The sequence below is a fragment of the Juglans microcarpa x Juglans regia genome, chromosome 1S (genome assembly GCF_004785595.1).
Source record: "Juglans microcarpa x Juglans regia isolate MS1-56 chromosome 1S, Jm3101_v1.0, whole genome shotgun sequence".
Lineage (NCBI taxonomy): Eukaryota > Viridiplantae > Streptophyta > Magnoliopsida > Fagales > Juglandaceae > Juglans > Juglans microcarpa x Juglans regia.
The window spans coordinates 19,430,262-19,449,762 of NC_054595.1; the positions used below are offsets into that span (position 1 = coordinate 19,430,262).

A 19,501-nucleotide genomic window follows, 5' to 3' on the forward strand; every position below is an offset into this window, starting at 1 on the left:
AGTTGGGAAAAACTTATGCAAAATTTTCATCCTATAAGAAGTTTGAACTTTTATAGGTCAGGTTGCCTCGAATTAACCCCAAGCTTATGATAGTATATTTTTCACCGTTTCTTGCATGTATCTTGAATTATAATTATAGTAATATTCGAGGTTGCTTACAAATTAATTACTAATAAGTAAAACTTACCGTTAAAATCTTTGCCAAAAGAAAATCACTCACTTTTAGAAGTAAGTTCCACAAAGAACGATAGCGAAAATGAAAATGAAAATGAAAAATTCTATTCATTATTTCTACGTCACATATTTTTTTATATTTTTTATCTTTTTATTTATTTTTTCCTTAATAAGTGATGACAAGTAAAAGAACTCCCTTGGTTTAATAAAAATAAAAATAAAAAATTACGTGCAGTGGTAGCATATGGATAAAAAGGCCTCAAAGAAGGGCCGGTAGCCTGCTACGCTGGTTCAAAGGTAAAAGGATACTGAATGACAAAATGACCTCAAAGTTTATATATATTACAACACGTGCAACTTATCTCACGGGCGCACGTTAGCACATCCCACCTTCTCTCGCAGAAGACACTCTCATTTCCCCCCTCTCTCTCTCTCTCTCTCTCTCTCTCACACACCGTGGAGGAGCTGTGTCTCGGTTGAGAAAACTCATTCAGGTCAGAGAAATATGTTTTTACAATTACAGAATCTGTAACCTCCCATGGTTTTTCCTTTCCTTTTCTTCCTCAGCTACCAAACGAAATGCAAGTGGTTTCTCATCAAAAGCTTTGATTTTTAATAGGAGGAGGATATGGCGAGCGCAGTGGACGCGGCGGGAGATCCGATCCCGACATCTGCGGTTCTGACGGCGTCTTCGAAGCACATAGCGGTGAGGTGCCAAGAGGAAAACGTGGCCTTCCTCAAGTGCAAGAAGCAGGATCCTAACCCCGAGAAATGCCTTGACAAAGGCCGACAAGTCACTCGCTGCGTCCTTGGCCTGTAAATTCTCTCCCATATTTTATTTTCTCTCCTCATTTCTATTGTATTTTATTTTGTTTTATTTTCTTCCCAGTGTTATCTCGATTTGTGCTTTGTTTGGTTGCTGGGGAAATGTTAAAGAAGAGAGGAAATTCGAGTATCGAAGACTGACACTCTCTTAATTTGAGTACAGTAGGATGAAATAAATTGAATGAGTAAATTCAAGAAACTAACAGGACCGGATATATTTGAAAATCTCAGCTGTTTAAATGTCGTTTTCTTTCAGAATGCTTGGGAGTGGATATAGGGTTCTCTCTCTCGAAATATCATTTTAATTGTATTGTAAATTTGAAAGTTTTCCTTTTATAGTTTTGTTTCTTTGGAATAATTAAGTTCTGTAGTCTTGGCAACAGTCAACAGGAGGCATTCTTGTTGTAACTAGGCAAAGACATTGGAAAATGTTTGTTGTATTCCACTGCTTTTTCGCTTTCCTTTTTCTTTTTCTTTTTTTTTGTTCTTGTTAACGTAAAACCTCAGCAAGCCATGGCCTTTTGGACCTACTCTGGGGAGTAAACCCCGAAGACATGACCTCCGTCAGAACCGTGCATCAGGTAATACTAGAGAATTCCTACTGAAGTGTCCAACATAGTTCATCCCAAACTCTGAAAGTATTGGCAATTTGGCATGATTGTAGATGTTTGATTCGCTGAGAAGTATTAGCACCTTATTGATTCCTTCCCCTGATTACTGTGGGATCCATTTACTCGTTCGAGAATCTCTCTTTGTCCACTCTGCCCCAAAGAGTATTTTTTTTTTCTTCGAATCAATTATAGATGTAGCATCACTTAGTGAAATAAGTGATTACATAACTCTTGAAGATTTCTTTTATAATAAGTAAACTCTTGAAGAAAATTTGAAACTAATATATTTTGCATTGAGAAATGCTTGATTTACAAAGAGATCTCACAAACTATTTGGCTTGTTGTGACACTTAGATCTATTTTATAATAAAATGATCTTTACAATCTCATGTCCCACAGCAAGCTATATCAATTTGTGAGTTTACTTTGTGAGATCTTTTTATGAACCTAGCACTCCTCTTTTACATTTGGTATTATTTCAGAGCAATGAGAAAAGAGTCTTTTAAACTAGAGGCACATCTTTTTTGTTGAAGTTAATATAGAATTTTGTCAATTTTGTTGAAAGTTTGGATTCATTCTTAAACTGCTTCATCCGTACTTGGGTTCTTCCATAATCCATTTTGTCGTCACTGCTTTTGTATTCATTGAAACTTTTCACGGTTCCCTAGATTATTTTTGCTACTAATTGCATTTCCTCAATTATCTGTTTAGTTCTCTTACCTTTTGTTCCCTCATATTTTATGCTTTTTAAAAAACAAGCCAATATCTTTTCTACTTTTTGATTGAGATTTCAGTTGGATCTTCAAACTTCATCTTGAAGACCTGTATTGATTATGTGTACTTCTATTGCATAGGTCATAAAAAAACACCACATGTAGGGGTGAGTGCAAGGGTGGTTGAGTAGTAGGGATAAACAGCAGTATAGTTTGAATGTATATGTTGAATCACAGCTGGAAATATGATGAAAGGCAAGAGGAAATTCTTTTGTATGCTGGACTAGCATGTTTAAATTTTCACCATCTCGTGTGTCATCCTTGTGGACAAGTCAGCCCTTCTTTTGAACCTCGTAGAATTTCTTTCTGGTTATAATTTTATTGGCATGTAACTACTAGTTTGTTTTTGGATATATGTTTCATTTCCTCCATAATGCACGGTAAAATGACTTCATTCATTGTTCAGGTGGCATAATTCTCAAAAGAATATGAACTTTTTTTTTTTTTTTTTAAATGGTTCTGTTACAGTTTATAGAACTCGGCTAGGTAGAATCTTGTTAATTCATTTGCATGGAAATTTTTTAGACTTTTGATTCACTCCTGCACATGCAAAACAAATTCGACACAGTGGTATGCTTAGCTGCAATTCTAATGATAGGATTCTTGGCACTGCAGGCTGAAAGATCTTCACCAGAATTGTACAAAAGAGATGGATGCATATGTTGGATGCTTGTATTACCACACAAATGAGTTTGATTTATGTCGCAAAGAGCAGGAAGCATTTGAGAAAGCCTGCCCTTTGGAATGAGAGTGACTGTGAGACTAATAACACAATCCCCTGGTCACAATAATATAAGCAGTTTGCATTGAGCAAGTACTGCTGTTGCATACTGTTTTAGGCCTGGATGTTGTCACCCATTTTGGCATGTTCAGTGTTCAGGTTTGCAACTGGAAATGCTTCCAAGCAAGACAATATTGCCCTCTTTTCAATCATAATTATTTATGACTGACTGAATTCCTTTCAATACCAAGACTGAAATTGCATTTTTCGTCCTTTAACTAACACATTTTCCAATGTGCATTGTAAAGTATTAACTAATATATTGCACCCTTCAACTATCATTTTCTGTCCCATAGCATTATTTGTCTAAATCCGATATTTAAGATTAAAAAAAAAAAGCTTATGTGGCACAACCTTGACCATTGAATTTTGATGGATAATCTAATTCTATAGTCTGTAATATAGTTGAAAAGTGCAATGTCTCAATAATGTGCAATCTTATTACGCATGTTAGTTAGAAGGTGAGTAGTGTATTCTCTTTAACTTTTATTTTTTATTTTTTATTCTTCTCTGCTTTCAGTTGCTGTTTAAGGAGCAGACTATTTTTCTGCTATTTTACTTTACGAGAATGGCTTACAAGGATTGGAGCAAAAAAAGTGCAGTGACATTGATCAGAATGCAACCATTACCCCCACTGTTTTAACTTCTAATGACAATCAACACATACTCGCAAAACCAACAAGTCAGCAATACTAAAAAGAATTGCATTTTTCTGTCACCTAAGATTTTATGCCGAAAAAATATGGCCTATTTCAGAAATAGAACAAGATGCTTCAATTCTGCTACACAATTCTTTTCTTCTTTTATTTTTTCATATCAGATGTTTAAATATCACTTCCATTTCAACTAAAAAAGATAAAAAATGGAAACCCCTCATCTTTTGTGCGTCATGTTAATCTGCAATTTCCCATCTCATACTCGCATTAGGTTAGATTTGGATAGTAAATTGAGACGAGATAAAAATTTAAAATTAAATAAAATATTATTATTATTTTAAAATTTGAAAAAATTGAATTATTTATTATATTTTATGTGTGAGATGAGATGTATTGGGAGTGTTTCTCAATCCAAACTGAGCCGCATTCCTTGTTTGCCACCTCTCATAAGGAGATCCTATTCTTTGGGCTGGCAGTGGCAGTGGCAGTGGCAGGAGAACACATCCCAACCGTCTTCTAAAGATATGCAACTATTCATTCGGAAAGCCCTTCTCAGAACATATAATAATGCTACATCACAGTATGTTAAAGATTAACGAGCAAGAATCGATAAACACATGCTTCACAAATATGCCTCAGGTCACAAGGTTACACGGTCTCGATATTTTGGTGTAAAGGTATCATCGACAAATATATCAATTGGCAATCTGAAATCCATATATTTCAACTATAGCATATTCATATATCTATGACAAATTCCATCACAGCCAGATGTCTAACGATCATAAGAACAGGTGGCAGCACTTCCATAAGGACCACAAAGTTACTGATGGTGACTTGGTCAAATTGCACTACTTTGCACCCCAAAAGCAGGGAGAACAATTGTCAAGATCCAAACCAACCATACGAACGATTTAATGCTACAAAAGTTACAAGCACCCACTTGATTAACAAACAAAATGACAAAAAAATCTGGAACAACACACACACACAACCATGCAGAACTATCAGTCATATATACCAACATTGTACCCATCCAGAATACAACTAGCCAAAGTAATGTTTAAAATATGCTTGGAACCATTGAAGATCACCACATGAGCAGCAGCATATGACAACCATCAGCGAGGACTGCACAACAAGAATCAAAGAAACGGTCACCTTTCTTCAATTAACCATTGCAAAAATAGATATAGAAAGGTTCTCTCTACTTTTGATCTTCAATTACCCATCGCCAACAGATATACCATCCAAGCTGATGGGAGCTTGACAGATTTCATAAGTTGAGTCATGTTTCTAAATCTATTAGAAACAAAGGGAGAGGAAACACTTTCTTGCCCTCAAATGCAAGCAAAATCACCAATGACAAAGGCATTAGAATAATAACATACAGAATTTCTTTACATATTATACTCTACAAATCTCGGCTCCTGAATCTAAAGACCACAGATAATGATGACATTATATTTAAAAAGGATGTGCATTAGATGGTACTAAAATATATTTGAAAGTCAGATCATACAGAAATGGATCATGAACCGAACCAAAAATATTCTACCTGTAAGATTGTGACCGAGATCTGGAAGGACTGCGATTTTTACCCCTGGGACTCAGTGATCTGCTCGGTGCATAACCCCTCGCAGCATGGGGACTCTGACCATTTTCCCTTGGACTCGGGGACCTCCTGTAGTCCCCCTCATCACATGGAGAAGGAGAACGACAATCATCCCTAGCCCCATGGTCCCTGTCTCAGCGGCAAGAGACAGACATTACTTTAGAATAAAATCAAATAAAAAAAGTCATAAATCAGCACATGGGACAAAAACGTACTTCTCTACGGGAAAGATCACACCAACTAGAAACATTTATAATTTTCATCAACACGTATCTTTACAATTCATATATCTACAAAGCTCCATAAACAGAACTAATTTCAGCAGTCAATGGGATCAAAATTAGGTACATTGTTTTAAGATAGAAGAGCTGCCACTTACATCCTCTTCAAATCTATTTGATCAAAATATGACCTTTACCTGCACCTTTCCAGGATTTCTGAACAAAAATACGAAACTTGGATCCAAACAGTGAGAGTTAAGCTCTATAATGATGTACTGGATGATCAGCATCTGATAACTTCATAGCTCTCTTGGCCCCAACTTTCTAAAACCTCAAACTATCTTTTTCTTGGACAATGTCATCGTATCTCTACCAGTAAAAACTTTGAATGGCTTCCTTTCTTTGAAGATGATTCTTTCTTTGGCCAAATATATGCTCTATATTTCTTTCTTAACTGGATGGTATATGCAAAACAAGGTATCAACTTAACAAATTTCTTATGAAAGAAAAAATTACTTGAACAGCTTAAATAAGGAGAATACATAAGTACTCTTGATCAAATCATCTCTTGCACCAAATTTAGCTAGTCAAGTTCATTCAGCAGTAGCAAGCCTCACAAACCAAAATTCGGAGGAAAGCAAAGCCCATGGAAGTTGTAGAAAATAGCTGGTGAGGGTGACATAATAGCTAAACTTATGGAGCGACTTTGCTAGAAATGTAAGCAAGTTGCCCATCACTTTATGCTCTCTTTTCTTGTTAATCTTTTTTAATCCAGAAGTCTTTAAAGTCTCCCATTTCACTTTAATATCTGCATAAACAAGGGCACCGGCAGATATTATTTATTGGAGCAAGTGCTACATTATGTCTAAGAGACAAAAAACTCCTTACATCAGAAGTCACAACAAAGGAAGGGCATTAAGGTTAAACAACTGGATAATACTTCTTGAGTTTTCCAAGATGTCTTCTTTCAATAAGTGAATAAAAGTTTTACAAGATACAAAGCAGTAACCCAGGGGGCAGAAGATCTTATCAATCCCACACCAAAGAAAAAACAAAAAGAATTGCCATCCTTGGTTGACAAAAGTTCTTATATATATATACCATTTTGCAACTTCAGCAGATAAGCTATCACTGTTGTAGAGATATCACCAAGATAAAGAGCATATTTATCATGATACACTTAAGGATAACAATCTGCCTACGTTCAACTAAAGGAGTACCGAAATAGCTTTCAAATATCAAATGACTAGCATTAGTTTTGTCTTGCTAGATCTCATGGAGGCAACAATCTCGGGCTCTTTGGCTGAAGGAAGGCGACAATTGCACTAAATTTTTTCATCGCATGGCAAACTCTCATTGTAGAAATAATGCCATTGAATATCTTCAATCAGGGGACTCTATTATTTCAGATCCTTTGGAAATTAAGGGTCACATTGTTGCTTTGTACGAGAAGCTTTTCCAGGAGGACTTCTCTTGGAGACCTAAACTTGATGGGCTGGATTTTGGTATATTGACCAGCACTCCGGGGACTGGTTGGAGAGACCTTTTGAGGAAGAGGAGATTCTTGATGTGGTTAGAGGGATGGTGCGTGATAAAGCCCCGAGCCCTGATGATTTTTCTATGGCTTTCTTCCAAGATTGTTGGGATATTGTGAGAGAGGACATTATGAAGGTTTTTATCGAGTTTCATGCATACATGAAATTTGAGAAAAGCCTTAATGTCACCTTTATTGCCCTTATTCCTAAAAAAGTGGGGGCTGTAGAGATGAAGGATTTCCGCCCTATAAACTTGGTCAACGGGATCTATAAGATCATTTCGAAGGTTCTCGCCAACCGTATGAGTATGGGGATGGAAAATATCATTTCAAAAAATCAAAATGCATTCATTAGGGGTAAACAAATTCTAGATTCAATTTTAGTTGCCAATGAATGTTTGGAAAGCAGACTTAGAGAGGGAGTTCCTGGCATTCTTGTTAAGCTGGACATGGAAAAGGCTTTTGATCATGTCAACTGAGAATTTCTGTTATATTTACTTGGGAGAAATGGCTTTGGAGAGAAATGGTGTGCATGGATCAGACATTGTATCTCAACGATCAGATTTTTGATCTAGGTCAATGGTTCCCTGGCTGGATTTTCACTAGTTCTCAAGGTTTGAGACAAAGGGATCCCTTGTCTCCTTTCCTCTTTATTATTGTCATGGATGGTTTGAGTAGAATGATTGATGTAGCTGTGTACAAGAATTTCATGTCGGGTTTTTTGGTGGGTGGAGTCTCTCCTGGTAGTATCAAGGTCTCACATCTTCTATTCGCTGATGATACTCTTATTTTCAGCAACCCTAATCATGACCACCTTCAATCGTTGAGAGCTCTTTTATTATGCTTCGAAGCTTTTTCTAGGCTTAGAGTCAACTTATCTGAGTCAGAAATTATTCCAGTGGCCCTGTCTCGAATACTAGGGACTTGGCAAACATTTTGGGTTGTAAGATCTCATCTCTTCCCATGAAATATCTAGGCCTTCCCTTGGGTGCCTCTTATAAATCTTAGTCGATTCGAGATGGAGTGATTGAGAAAATAGAAAGAAGGTTAGCTGGGTGGAAAATGATATATTTATCTAAAGGGGAAAGATTGCTCTAATTAAAAATACGTTGTCCAATCTTCCAACGTATTATCTTTCCCTCTTCCCTTTGCCCATTGGGGTGGCTTGTAGAATTGAAAGAATCTTTCGTATTTTTTTGTGGGGTGATCTTGGTGATGATAGGAAGCTCCATCTAGTAAGTTGGCTAAAGTCTGTTTGGGTGTCGTTAAGAGTTAGATGAATTTTGCTAAATGAATTTTTGAGGCTTCAGAACTTCATGTTTGGGTGCCGTTAAGAGTTAGGAAATGTAAGTTAAAGTAATGTATCCTAGAAACTAAAGTTTTCTCTCCGTACACTACCATCTGGTACATAAACTCACATCGCCGATGGTGGTTGCAGGCTTTTGACGGTGGGCTATCTGGAATCGCTGAAAGGAAATGTGTTCCTTTAGCTGTCTAGCTATCGAATCGAAGGTGTTTGAGGTGAGAAGAGATGGGCGTGATGTGTTCATTACGGAGAAAGGGTGGAAAGTTGTGAAAAACTTGAGATTGGGGCTAGACACTACCCGATGGGTGTCAAGAGCGTTGGAAGAATGTTTGAAGACTGGGAGCAAAGGGTATTACACTGCCCATCGGGAAGGTGACAGAGGCTTCATTGCCCAGCATTGTTCCAACCCCCGTGGTTCTTACATGGCTCTGGTGGAGTATGGTGGGGGAGGTCGCCGGAGTTTCATTTTCATTCCTAGGGGTAGGGATGGAATGGGGTGGAGGAAGCTTGTGGCGACGTTGAAGGAAATTGGCAGAGAAGGTGGTCAGGGGAGAATTTTTCCCCCAACGATGGCGACAGTAACCTCGTCGTCGCGGTCGTACAAGGAGGTCCTGGAGATACCTCGAGACGTGCATCAACCTGCAAAGGGCAGGTGGAGCACCCTTTTCGGTAGCTATCCAAAGCCGAGGGGGAGATGGCAGGGGTTGCTAGGCAGAAAGAGGTAAGGCTTCTGAAGGAGTTGTGTGTTATGCAGAGTTCGTTGGATGACTTGTCTGATAAAGTTAAAAACTTAATACAGTGAGTTGAGGGTAATGGTGAGGTGGGCTTGGGCTTAGGTCGTGATATGGTATTATACCAAACGAAGAAAGGGCTGGGAGTGCTGGAGACGTTGGGCGTGGGTAAAGGGCCTAAAGGAGAGGCATGAGCCCATTCAACAGACTGGCCAACGATATGGCCCATTTTGGAGGAAGAAGCAGCAGCACGTCGGTGGCCCATCGGCGAGTGGGTCCACGCCACCGCCAACTGCGAAGCCTCAGGCGACCTCATCGAAGGCCGCAGAAGCACCGCCATCGGAGGCAGTACAATTGGAGTCTGGAGACGTGATTTATGTCGCATCTTTCGCTCATGACATCTCGGTAACTGCACAGACCAGTTCGCCTGAGGCCGTTGGCGCACAGACAACCGCACTGAGATCAGAGGAGATGTCTGCGAGGAGAGGCAAGGTTGCTGTCAACCCCGATATTTCAATTGTCTCACATAGCTCTAATGGTGTTGATTCTCAAGCCGACGGCTCCATCCGTTACACAGAAAGTCCCAACAGCTACTAAGGAAGCTTATGGGGGGTTAAAGGTGGTGCCTCGGGCGCCGGCAATCGAGGAAAGTGAAATCGTGGAAATTTTCATGGGAAAAAAAGTTTCGCTAGTTCCTGCAGGTAATGGGATAAGTCTGGTGGATGAGAATACTAGTCTGTTGAAGCACCTCTTGAATTTTGAGGGAAGTAGACAACGGGAGTTGTATGCAGATATTCATGCAAAATTTAAGAATGAGCTGTTTGACATGGACTCTTATCTACAGATGGACGTAGTTGCAGTAGATAGCGATGAGGAGGAGATGGGTAGTCCGTTACCCTTACAGATGCTTCCCCCTCAGATTGCACCTAAAGAAATCTCAGAATGGGTGTTAAAAAAAGTGGAGGAGATTCAAGATTGGGTGGGACTATCCTGTGATGGTTACGAAGAACAATTCATGGCTCTCCTAGTAGCCATTGAAGCTGGTCGTTTCCACGGCCATGAAGTCAGCGATTAGAAAGGAGAGATAGTTGAAACGATTGCAATGCTCTATTAATTATGACAATAAGGAGGGAACTTCGGGGAGAGACAGAGTAAAAGGGAGGGACTTTACTTATGTTAATGAAGCCTAAAATACTATCTTGGAATATAAAAGGGATCAATGACGTCAATAAACGTCTTCGCATTAGATCTCTCATTCACAATTGAAAAATTGATGTCGTTTGCCTCCAAGAAACTAAACTAGAATATATTGACAGGAGCATAATTTGCCGTCTATGGAGAGGTTCATTTGTAGGTTGGACTTAATTAGCTTCTTCAGGTGCATCTAGTGGAGTTTTAGTAATGTGGGATGGTACGGTTGCAGAGATGGTAGAAGATTGTATTGGTGCATTCTCAATGGCCTGTGTGTTAAGAAATTTGGAAGATGGGTGGTCATGGGCTTTGGCAAGTATATATGGCCCCAATAGGGATCAAGATAGATACTTGTTGTGGGATGAAGTGTCAGGATTTTATGTGGGAGCTGCCTTGGCGTATTTGTGAGGATTTTAATATAATCCGTTTTCCAAGTGAGAGGGAGGGTTTATCTTCTATGACTTCAGCCATGGAGGATTTCTCTTAGCTGATTTTTGACTTGGAGCTGTTGGATTTGCCACTGGTGGGGGGTGAATACACGTGGTCTAACTCTAGAAGGGGCTCAAGACTGGACAGATTCTTGGTCTCGTCTTCATGGGAGGCTCACTATCCGAAGTTATGCCAAAAACGATTGTCAAGGGTATGTTCTGACCACTTTCCCAATGTACTTGATTGTGGGGGTATTCATGAGGGTAAAAGGTATTTTAAGTTCGAGAATATGTGGCTTTAAGTGGAGGGGTTCATTGATAAGGTAAGAAGCTGGTGGCTTTCTTATCAATTTGAGGGGACCCCTAGTTTTGTCTTGGCAAGTAAACTCAAAGCATTGAAAGCTGATTTGAAGGAATGGAATAAGGAAGTCTTTGGGAATGTAAAGCAACAGAATAAATCCCTTTCGGATGAGCTCCAATCCTTGGAGGCTGAAGGGGAGAGCGAGGTGAGAACGAATTGTTGTCCACACCTGATGAGATTCAAGAGCATGTTGTGCAGTTTTATAGTTCTCTCCTAAGTGAGACGGAAGCTTGGAGACCTAAAATTGATGGTTTAAACTTTGAAGTTGTGGATGCTTCTTCAGCAAACTGGCTAGAGAGGCCTTCTGAAGAGCTTGAGGTGTATGGGGTGGTTTGTGGTATGAGGATAGACAAAGCTCCGGGTCCGAATGGGTTCTCTATGGCATTTTTCCAAGATTATTGGGAGATTGTGCAGGAGGAGGTGATGAAGGTACTTCATAGATTTTATGAGTTCCAAAAGTTTGAGAAGTCGTTAAATGCCACTTTTATTGCCTTAATCCCAAAGAGAGTGGGCGCATCGGAGTTGAAGGATTTTCGTCCTATTAGTTTGGTGAGTGGTGTTTATAAGATTATTTCGAAGATGTTAGCAAATCGAATGAACAAAGTGATGGAGAATATCATTTCTAAACCTCAAAATGCTTTTGTTAGAGGTCGTCAAATTTTAGATTCTGTGCTAATTGCAAATGAGTGTTTAGATAGTCGGTTGCGGGAACGTGTTCCGGGAGTTCTATGTAAGCTGGATATGGAAAAATCGAACGATCATGTAAACTGGAATTTTCTTTTATATATGCTTAAAAGATGCGATTTTGGTGATAAGTGGTGTGGCTGGATAAGACATTGTATCTCAAATGTTCGGTTTTCTGTTTTAGTTAATGGGCAGCCTTGTGGTTATTTTCCGAGTTCAAGAGGCTTGAGGCAGGGGGACCCATTATCCCCTTTTTTATTTGTTCTTGTCATGGAGGCTTTGAGCCATATGGTGGAAGCAGTGGTAGAAAGAGGTTTTATTTCAGGTTTTTCAGTGGGTTCTAATTCTAATGGCTTCATATCCATATCACACTTGATTTTTTCAGATGATACTCTAATTTTTTGTGACGCTGGCGGGGATCAGATTCAAGCGTTGAGGGATGTCCTTTTATGTTTTCAAGCCATCTCTGGACTAAAAGTGAACTTAAGTAAATCAGAGATGGATCTGGTGGGAGTTGTGCATAATATTCATAACTTGGCAGAATTATTGGAGTGTAAAGTTGCTAATCTACCAATGAAATACCGGGGACTACCGTTGGGGGCGTCATTCAAGGCTAAGCATATTTGGGATGGGGTGGTTGAGAAAATAGAGAAGAGGTTGGCAGCGTGGAAGAGAGTTTATTTATCTAAAGGGGGTAGAATCACCCTTATAAAGAGCACCCTTTCTAATATCCCAACTTATTTCCTTTCTCTATTCCTTTTACCAGTTGGAGTGGCTAACCACATTGAAAAGTTGTATAGAACTTTTTTGTGGGGTGGTTTGGGAGAGGAGTCTAAGACTCCCTTAAGTTTGTTGCCCGATTGTGGATGGAAGATTAGGGGTTCATAGCTTGTGTAGTTTTAATTAGATGTTGTTGGGGAAGTGGTTATGGAGATTCCATGGGTAAGAGGAAGCATTGTGGAGGGGGGTGGTAGCTCGGAAATATGGAAGTGATTGGGGGGGTTGGTGCACAAAGGAGTGTAGGGGTTCTTTTTTTTTTTTTTTTTTTTTTTATAAGTAATAAAGATTTTAGTCATACTAATAAAATAGGCATCGCCTGTGTACACAAGAAGTATACAAAAGAAAACACCTAATTACATTCTAGCTAAGGAAAGAAAGTCATGGACATTGTTTCCATCAAGTACAATGGCTGAAAACCATAGCATTAAAGTGCGCATAAAAAAATACTGAAACTCCTCCATTGTGCGTTCCCTATCCTCAAAAAAACATCTCTCATTCCTCTCGGACCATGTGCACCACATGAAACACAACGGGATCATCTTCCACACTATCGCCACTTGGAGACAGCCTTGAAGCTCCTTCCAACAAGCCAATAAATCTACCACCTGCGGAGGCATTACCCAAGTAATATCCATTCTTCGAAAGATCTCATTCCATAACCCCCTCGTGACCTCACAATGCAAAAAAGTAAGTGATCTACAGATTCTCCCTTTTTTTGCACAAGTAGCACCAATCCATCACTATGATTCCCCTCTTTCTTAAATTGTCCGTAGTCAAGATCTTCCCAAGAGCGGCAGTCCATACGAAGAAAGCTACCTTAGTAGGCACCCGTGATCTCCAAATCCTCTTCCATGGAAATGATACATGGCCTTGGGTTGACAACCTCTTGTAGTAATTCCTGACTGTACATTTTTTACTACCATTAGCCCTCCATTGCAACCTATCCTCTTGAGCCGTAATATTTCCCATAGAATAGAGCAACCTGAAGAAATTAGAGACAGCCTGCAGTTCCCAATCATGAATATTTCTATTAAAAAGAATATTCCACTGGTAAGATCCATGGGAGAATACCCTCATATCGGCAACAAAGGCTTCTCTGTTAGTTGCAATACTATAGAGTGCTGGAAATCTCCTGTATAAAGCGCACTCTCCACACCAAACATCATGCCAAAAATCTGATTCTGGAACCATCTCCCACCACGACTCGTATGTGACTTTCGAAACCCTGCCAACCTTTCCTAATAAATTTCCATAAGCTCACACCATGTCTCCCTCTCACTTCCTTGGAGCACCATCCTCCCCACCCCTTCCCATGTCTAGCATCAATAATCTCCTTCCAAAGTGTGTTCCCCTCTAAGTGGTACCTTCATAACCATTTGCCTAATAAAGCTTTATTGAACGTTCGCAAATTGCAAATCCCCAAACCTCCATTCGGAATAGGAGAACAAACCTTGTTCCAGTTAACTAAATAGAATTTGGTTTCCTCCCCCATTCCCTCCCACAAAAAAGACCGGAATAATCTTTCAATTCTAGTCGCCACTCCTGCAGGCAAAGGAAAGAGTGAAAGGAAAAAAGTGGAGAGATTGGTTAATGAACTCTTAATTAAAGTAAGTCGACCCCCTTTCAATAGATACATCCGTTTCCACCCTGCAAGCTTCCTCTCTACTTTCTCCACCACCCCATCCCAAATGGCTCGAGCCTTAAAAGTAGGGGTTCTTATGGAGTGAGCTTATGGAAGTTTATTAGAAAAGGATGGGATTTTTTCTTGAAACAAGTAAACTTTGTGGCAGTTAATCAGAGAAATTGAACTGTTTGGTGCAGAGAAATTGAACTGTTTAGAGCCTACCCGGCTGTGTTCAGATTGGCTGTTAATCAGCAGGCTTCAAATTCAGAAATGATGAGCTATTCTAATGGAAAGATGCTTGGGGATGTTAGTTTTTCCAGACCTGCTCAGGATTGGGAAATTGAGGAGGTTACTGATTTTTTCAGATTGTTGTACACAGTGGATAATAGAAGACACGGCATGGATCAATTGTGCTAAAGACATACAGCTTCAAACAAGTTTACAGTTAGATCAATTTATAAGTTATTAATTAATCAGCAACACATTTGTTTCCCTTGGAAGAGTATATGGAAGGCACATGCTCCATCAAAGGTGGCTTTTTTTGTATGAACAACTGCAATAGGGAATATCCAGACCATAGATAACAAGAGAAAGTGTGGCATGATTGTTCTGGAATGGTGCTTTATGTGTAGAAAAAAAGCAGAATCAGTGAATCATTTGCTTCTACACTGTGATGTGGCAAAGTGTTGTGGGATGGAGTGCTTAGAAGAGCTGGACTGATCTGGGTTATGCCAAAAGCAGTGGTCGAACTACTAGCAAGCTGGACCAGCCTTCATACTTGCTCCTGTGTGGCAGCTGCATGGAAGGTGATTCCTTTGTGTATTATGTGGTGCATTTGGTTGGAAAGGAATGAGAGGTGTTTTAATAATAGGGAACGTAATGTAGATGAATTATGGAAATTCTTTACAAGTTCGTTACTTAGTTGGTTTTCTGCTATTGTACTCAATGGAGGGGATGTCAATGAGTTTTTCTTATTGCTTTTTTAACTAAAGAATGTAACTAGGTGTTTCTTTTATATATTTCATGTGTACATGGGCTTTGCCTATTTCTAGTTTGATAAATAAAAATTTTACTTATCAAAAAAAAAGTTTGTTCATCAGTTTCTTGTGGGGGTTTGGGGATCCATAATTTGATGCTTTTTAATAAATCCCTTCTCGGAAAGTAGCTTTGGAGATATCAATTAGAGAGGGATCCGTTATGGAAAAATATTATTGATGCTAAATATGGGAGGGCTTGGGGGTGTTGGTGTTCTAATGAAGTTAGAAGTGTGTATGGAGTGGGCTTGTGGAAGTACATACGGAATAGTTGGGGGGAATTTGTTAACCATGTTTTCTTTAAGGTTGGAGGAGGAGATAGGAGTCGTTTTTGGCATAATCTTTGGTGTGGGGAATTGGCTCTCAAGAATGCTTTTCCTTCCCTATTTAGAACGGCAAGGGACAAAGACACCACCGTAGCTGATTCTGTATCTTTTTACAATAATATTCTCCAATGGAATGTGAGATTTATTAGAGATGTTCATGATTGGGAAGTGCCGATTGTTACTGCCTTTTTCAGTAGACTGAATGACATAAAAATGGTGCAGGGAAGAGAGGATAGAATGTTGTGGCAACACGCTGGAAATTCAATTTTTTCTATTAGCTCTTATTATAAAGTGTTGTCGTGCCATTGTGTCAACCAATTCCCTTGGAAGCATATTTGGATATCCAAGGTACCGACTAAAATTGCCTTTTTCTGCTCGTTGGTGTCACTCGGAAAAATTCCGAAAACAGATAATTTGAGGAAGCGAGGTATAATATGCCTGAACTGGTGTTATTTGTACAAGAAAGATGGAGAGTCGATTGATCATTTGTCTCTGTATTGTGAGGTGGCAAAGACTCTTTGGGATGAGATTTTCAGCAAGTCGGGTATAGCTTGGGTGACACCCAAGAGAGTGGTGGATCTATTGGCTTGTTGGAAAGGATCAGCCATCACATTTCTGATATTTGGAAGATGATTCCTCTAAGCCTAATGTGGTGTTTATGGCTAGAAAGGAATGGACGATGTTTTGATGACAAAGAACGCTCATTGGGAGAATTTAGAGTTTTTCTTTCGAACTCTTTGCTTTTGGGCGAAAACTCTTGTACCGAATGGGGATTTTTTAAATGTTTCCTTTTTAGACTTTGCTAGTTCCTAGTTCATAGCTTGTATTTAGGTGTTTCTACTTATATATTTCCTGTGTACTTAGGCTATGCCTATCAACTTGCATTAATAAATCTCTTATTACATATCAAAATAAATAAATAAATCTACATATATACCCAAAGCATTTGAATTACTCATGCATTACACGGCCAATCCAAAGCACAAGTAGCTTACATCAGTTTATGCATTGCATAGCAAATCCGAAGCATAAGGAAGGGATAAGTGCAGTGTCAGATGGGCAATGAAAACAACACCACTGGTCAGATGTATGGCATTGTTTGGTTGAGGGGACTATTATCACATTGAAAATAATAAAACCATCTTATGGAAATGGTACTCACACGCAAGTTCTAAACAATTTATTTCAGTTTTATACAACAATGTCACTTTACTTCCAGGCATATAGGAGAACCATAGCCATTCTGCCATGAATATATGCTGCCATTTATAAAAGAAAGATCCAATGTCAACTGAAAACATAATAATAACTAATGCACTCAGTATTTATGCCTGAACTCACCAACAAATGAAATGAACACAAAATATGAATGGGTTAGAATGTATAATTTTTTTGTGCATTCTATGTGGCATAAAAAAAGTGAAAGAACTCTAATATCACTCCAAACAAATATCACTGTAATATTAATAGAGGAAATGACAACCACACAACAACAATAGTCCCCAATTATCAATGGAAACTCCTCTAAGCGAGAAAATCCAAACCTTGAGTCGCGCCTGGCTGGTGTAGGTGACCTTGAGTAAGCTGAGACGAGCAAAAACAAATTAAAATAACTTTTTTTATAAGTAATACAAGTTAAGATAATTTAGCAGAAATTTTAGGGAGTATTTTCTTTATACAAAACTACATGTAATATTTTTCCAATTTTGTAAAAATAAATTAATTGCAAAGGCAAAAGTATAAACTGACAGTGGTAACGTTGTCTAGGGGACCTTGGTGGAGTTCTCCTTCTGCTTCCTCCATATCGACCACTGTTTTTAGGGATGAAGGGTGCAAGAAAGAGAAACAGAGTCAGCAATCGGTTGATGAGGTAAACAGTTTATTCCAATTAAGAGGAAGATTACATACCAAACAAATAAGATCATGCTAGAAAATGTAAGAGAGTTTAAATGTTGTTGTACCTTGTGCGGGAAGTCGTACGCATTTCTTGAGGCGTTTTTCTATTCTCCTCAGCAAACACAATTCTTATTTCACGTCCACCAATAATTGTATGGTTCAGTTGTTGTTTGGCTTCAGCAGCATCTTCAGCATATCGGTATTTCACAAATCCAAAGCCTCGTGGCTCCCTATTAATATTGAAAAATAATAACTCAAAATCACCAAATTAATACTATCATACTATTTGAACCACAATATCAACAAAGTAGGAAGTAAATAATTTTCCATTTTCACAAAAGTGTTTGCTTGATGAAATCTATCTTTTCTAGCATGTACGCACACACACAACATAACCATAAAAATATTACAATAGACATTTAAAATCAAACTGATCTATACCATTGCCATAATCCATTCTTGAAGACAACATAACTTGCACTGCTTTTTATGCAGGGTTTGTAACCAATATCCAAATACTAGTCCCACTTTATTCTGGGCTATTAGCATGTGTACAGACAGATATAATTCTGCACTGTGGAATCATTCTTGATTGATGTTAAAGACAACCTACCGGTAGATAATGGATCGGTTGCTGTATTACTAACAATAACATAAGGACGGAACCTAGACATGTCCATAGCCCATGATCTAAAGTCTTGCAAGTAAATTGGCAGCACGCGTGAAATGGAACTAAAATACAGGCATCATTAAGATCCAAATAGGATTTTCAACAAAATTTCCTTAAGCCAGCAAATACTTCAAATTGCCATGATTAACGGAGAAATAGATAGGTGTGCCAACCTTGACATGCGATACACACAACTAGATTCGAAAACCTAAGACGCGGACACATATGGTAAGACCGAAAGCATACCCAGTATGGTAGTTCTTTGGTAGATACACATCCTTCACGGGACCAAATCGCTCAAATGGGATCCTCAGATCTTCTTGCCTGCACAGCATAGTTTAAAACCCCAAATATTTAATTCTTGTACAATTGAGCAATCATCGAGTATATTAAGGGTTTGAGACATAATTAAAGGGAAAATTTAAAGAGAAATGCAGCTATGATAATAGAAATTCAGACTAGTTTTACATAAATAAGCATCGATGAAAAGGAGAATTGAAAAAAGAATAACAATACAAAATTTCTCTAGACAATGAACTTGAGGAAAAAGAAACAGAAGAGACCTAGCGTCAAGGGGGAGATTGCGGACGAGCAGGCCAGAAGAAGCAGGGGAGCGACGGTCTCTGTAGGACCTGCTTTCGCGGTAGCGATCGCGAGGCTCGTCGTCGTATCGCTTGCGTTCACGTGGAGGGGTTCTGCTCCGCCGGCGAGGGCTGTAGCTTCTGCTCCGGCTGCTGTACCTCGCCATCGCTGCAGATTCTATCACTTCTTTCTTGCGATTATGAGCAGATAGGTAGAGTCAAGGGACGGAGAAGGTTTGAACACAGAGCACGGCAAAACCCTAACCTTGGGGGTAACAAAGGAGAAGAAGTTATCTCTATCTGCGTGTATAGTTCGTGTTTGTAAGAGATTCTCAAGTTTTGGAGGGAGAGGGATTAGGGCTTGCGAAGTCCGTATATTTCAAGCATCAATCGGCCAGTTTGTATTCGTAACTCATCTCAATTTATTTCATTACTATTTATTACTATTTATTAATTTTAACTCATAAATCTCACTACTATTCACAATCTATCTCACTACTATTCACAACTCATCTCAACTGATCTTCGAATCCAAACGACACCTCCTTGAATTTTTGAATTCAGATCGCTTTATTTTCGCAACCCTCCCAGTTGTAACATTTAGCTTTAGGTTGTGTTGAGTTTAGCTGATTTTAATTCTTTGTGAATAGTAATAAATTAAAGAGCAATGCTACATACAGTCCCTATTTGGAGACTGCA

At 39.0% G+C, this 19,501-nt stretch overlaps 2 protein-coding genes across 2 annotated transcripts; one reads left to right on the forward strand and one right to left on the reverse strand.

Moving 5' to 3' along the window:
• The first annotated feature begins 530 nt into the window (after positions 1-530).
• Positions 531-3,348, forward strand: LOC121246756 (NADH dehydrogenase [ubiquinone] 1 alpha subcomplex subunit 8-B). Its single transcript, XM_041145020.1, has 3 exons — positions 531-668; positions 794-990; positions 2,999-3,348. The coding sequence occupies exons 2-3, from the start codon at positions 803-805 to the stop codon at positions 3,129-3,131; spliced, it is 321 nt and encodes a 106-aa protein (XP_041000954.1). The 5' UTR covers positions 531-668; positions 794-802; the 3' UTR covers positions 3,132-3,348.
• Positions 3,349-4,643: 1,295 nt separating this feature from the next.
• LOC121246757 (serine/arginine-rich SC35-like splicing factor SCL28) lies at positions 4,644-19,194 on the reverse strand. Its single transcript, XM_041145021.1, has 7 exons — positions 18,785-19,194; positions 18,468-18,545; positions 17,617-17,781; positions 17,405-17,466; positions 17,200-17,239; positions 5,379-5,564; positions 4,644-4,951 (listed from the first exon to the last, which is right to left on the reverse strand). Exons 1-7 carry the CDS (start codon positions 18,967-18,969, stop codon positions 4,942-4,944), a joined length of 726 nt encoding a protein of 241 aa, XP_041000955.1. The 5' UTR covers positions 18,970-19,194; the 3' UTR covers positions 4,644-4,941.
• Positions 19,195-19,501: the final 307 nt, after the last annotated feature.

Coding starts and splice junctions, on each gene's coding strand:
- LOC121246756 (XM_041145020.1), top strand. CDS start 803: ATGGCGAGCGCAGTGGACGCGGCGGGAGATCCGATCCCGACATCTGCG. Junction 991..2,998: donor ACTCGCTGCGTCCTTGGCCT/GTAAATTCTCTC, acceptor TTGGCACTGCAG/GCTGAAAGATCTTCACCAGA.
- LOC121246757 (XM_041145021.1), bottom strand. CDS start 18,969: ATGGCGAGGTACAGCAGCCGGAGCAGAAGCTACAGCCCTCGCCGGCGG. Junction 17,782..18,467: donor CCAAAGAACTACCATACTGG/GTATGCTTTCGG, acceptor CAATATTAATAG/GGAGCCACGAGGCTTTGGAT. Junction 17,240..17,404: donor CCCTAGACAACGTTACCACT/GTCAGTTTATAC, acceptor TGCTCGTCTCAG/CTTACTCAAGGTCACCTACA.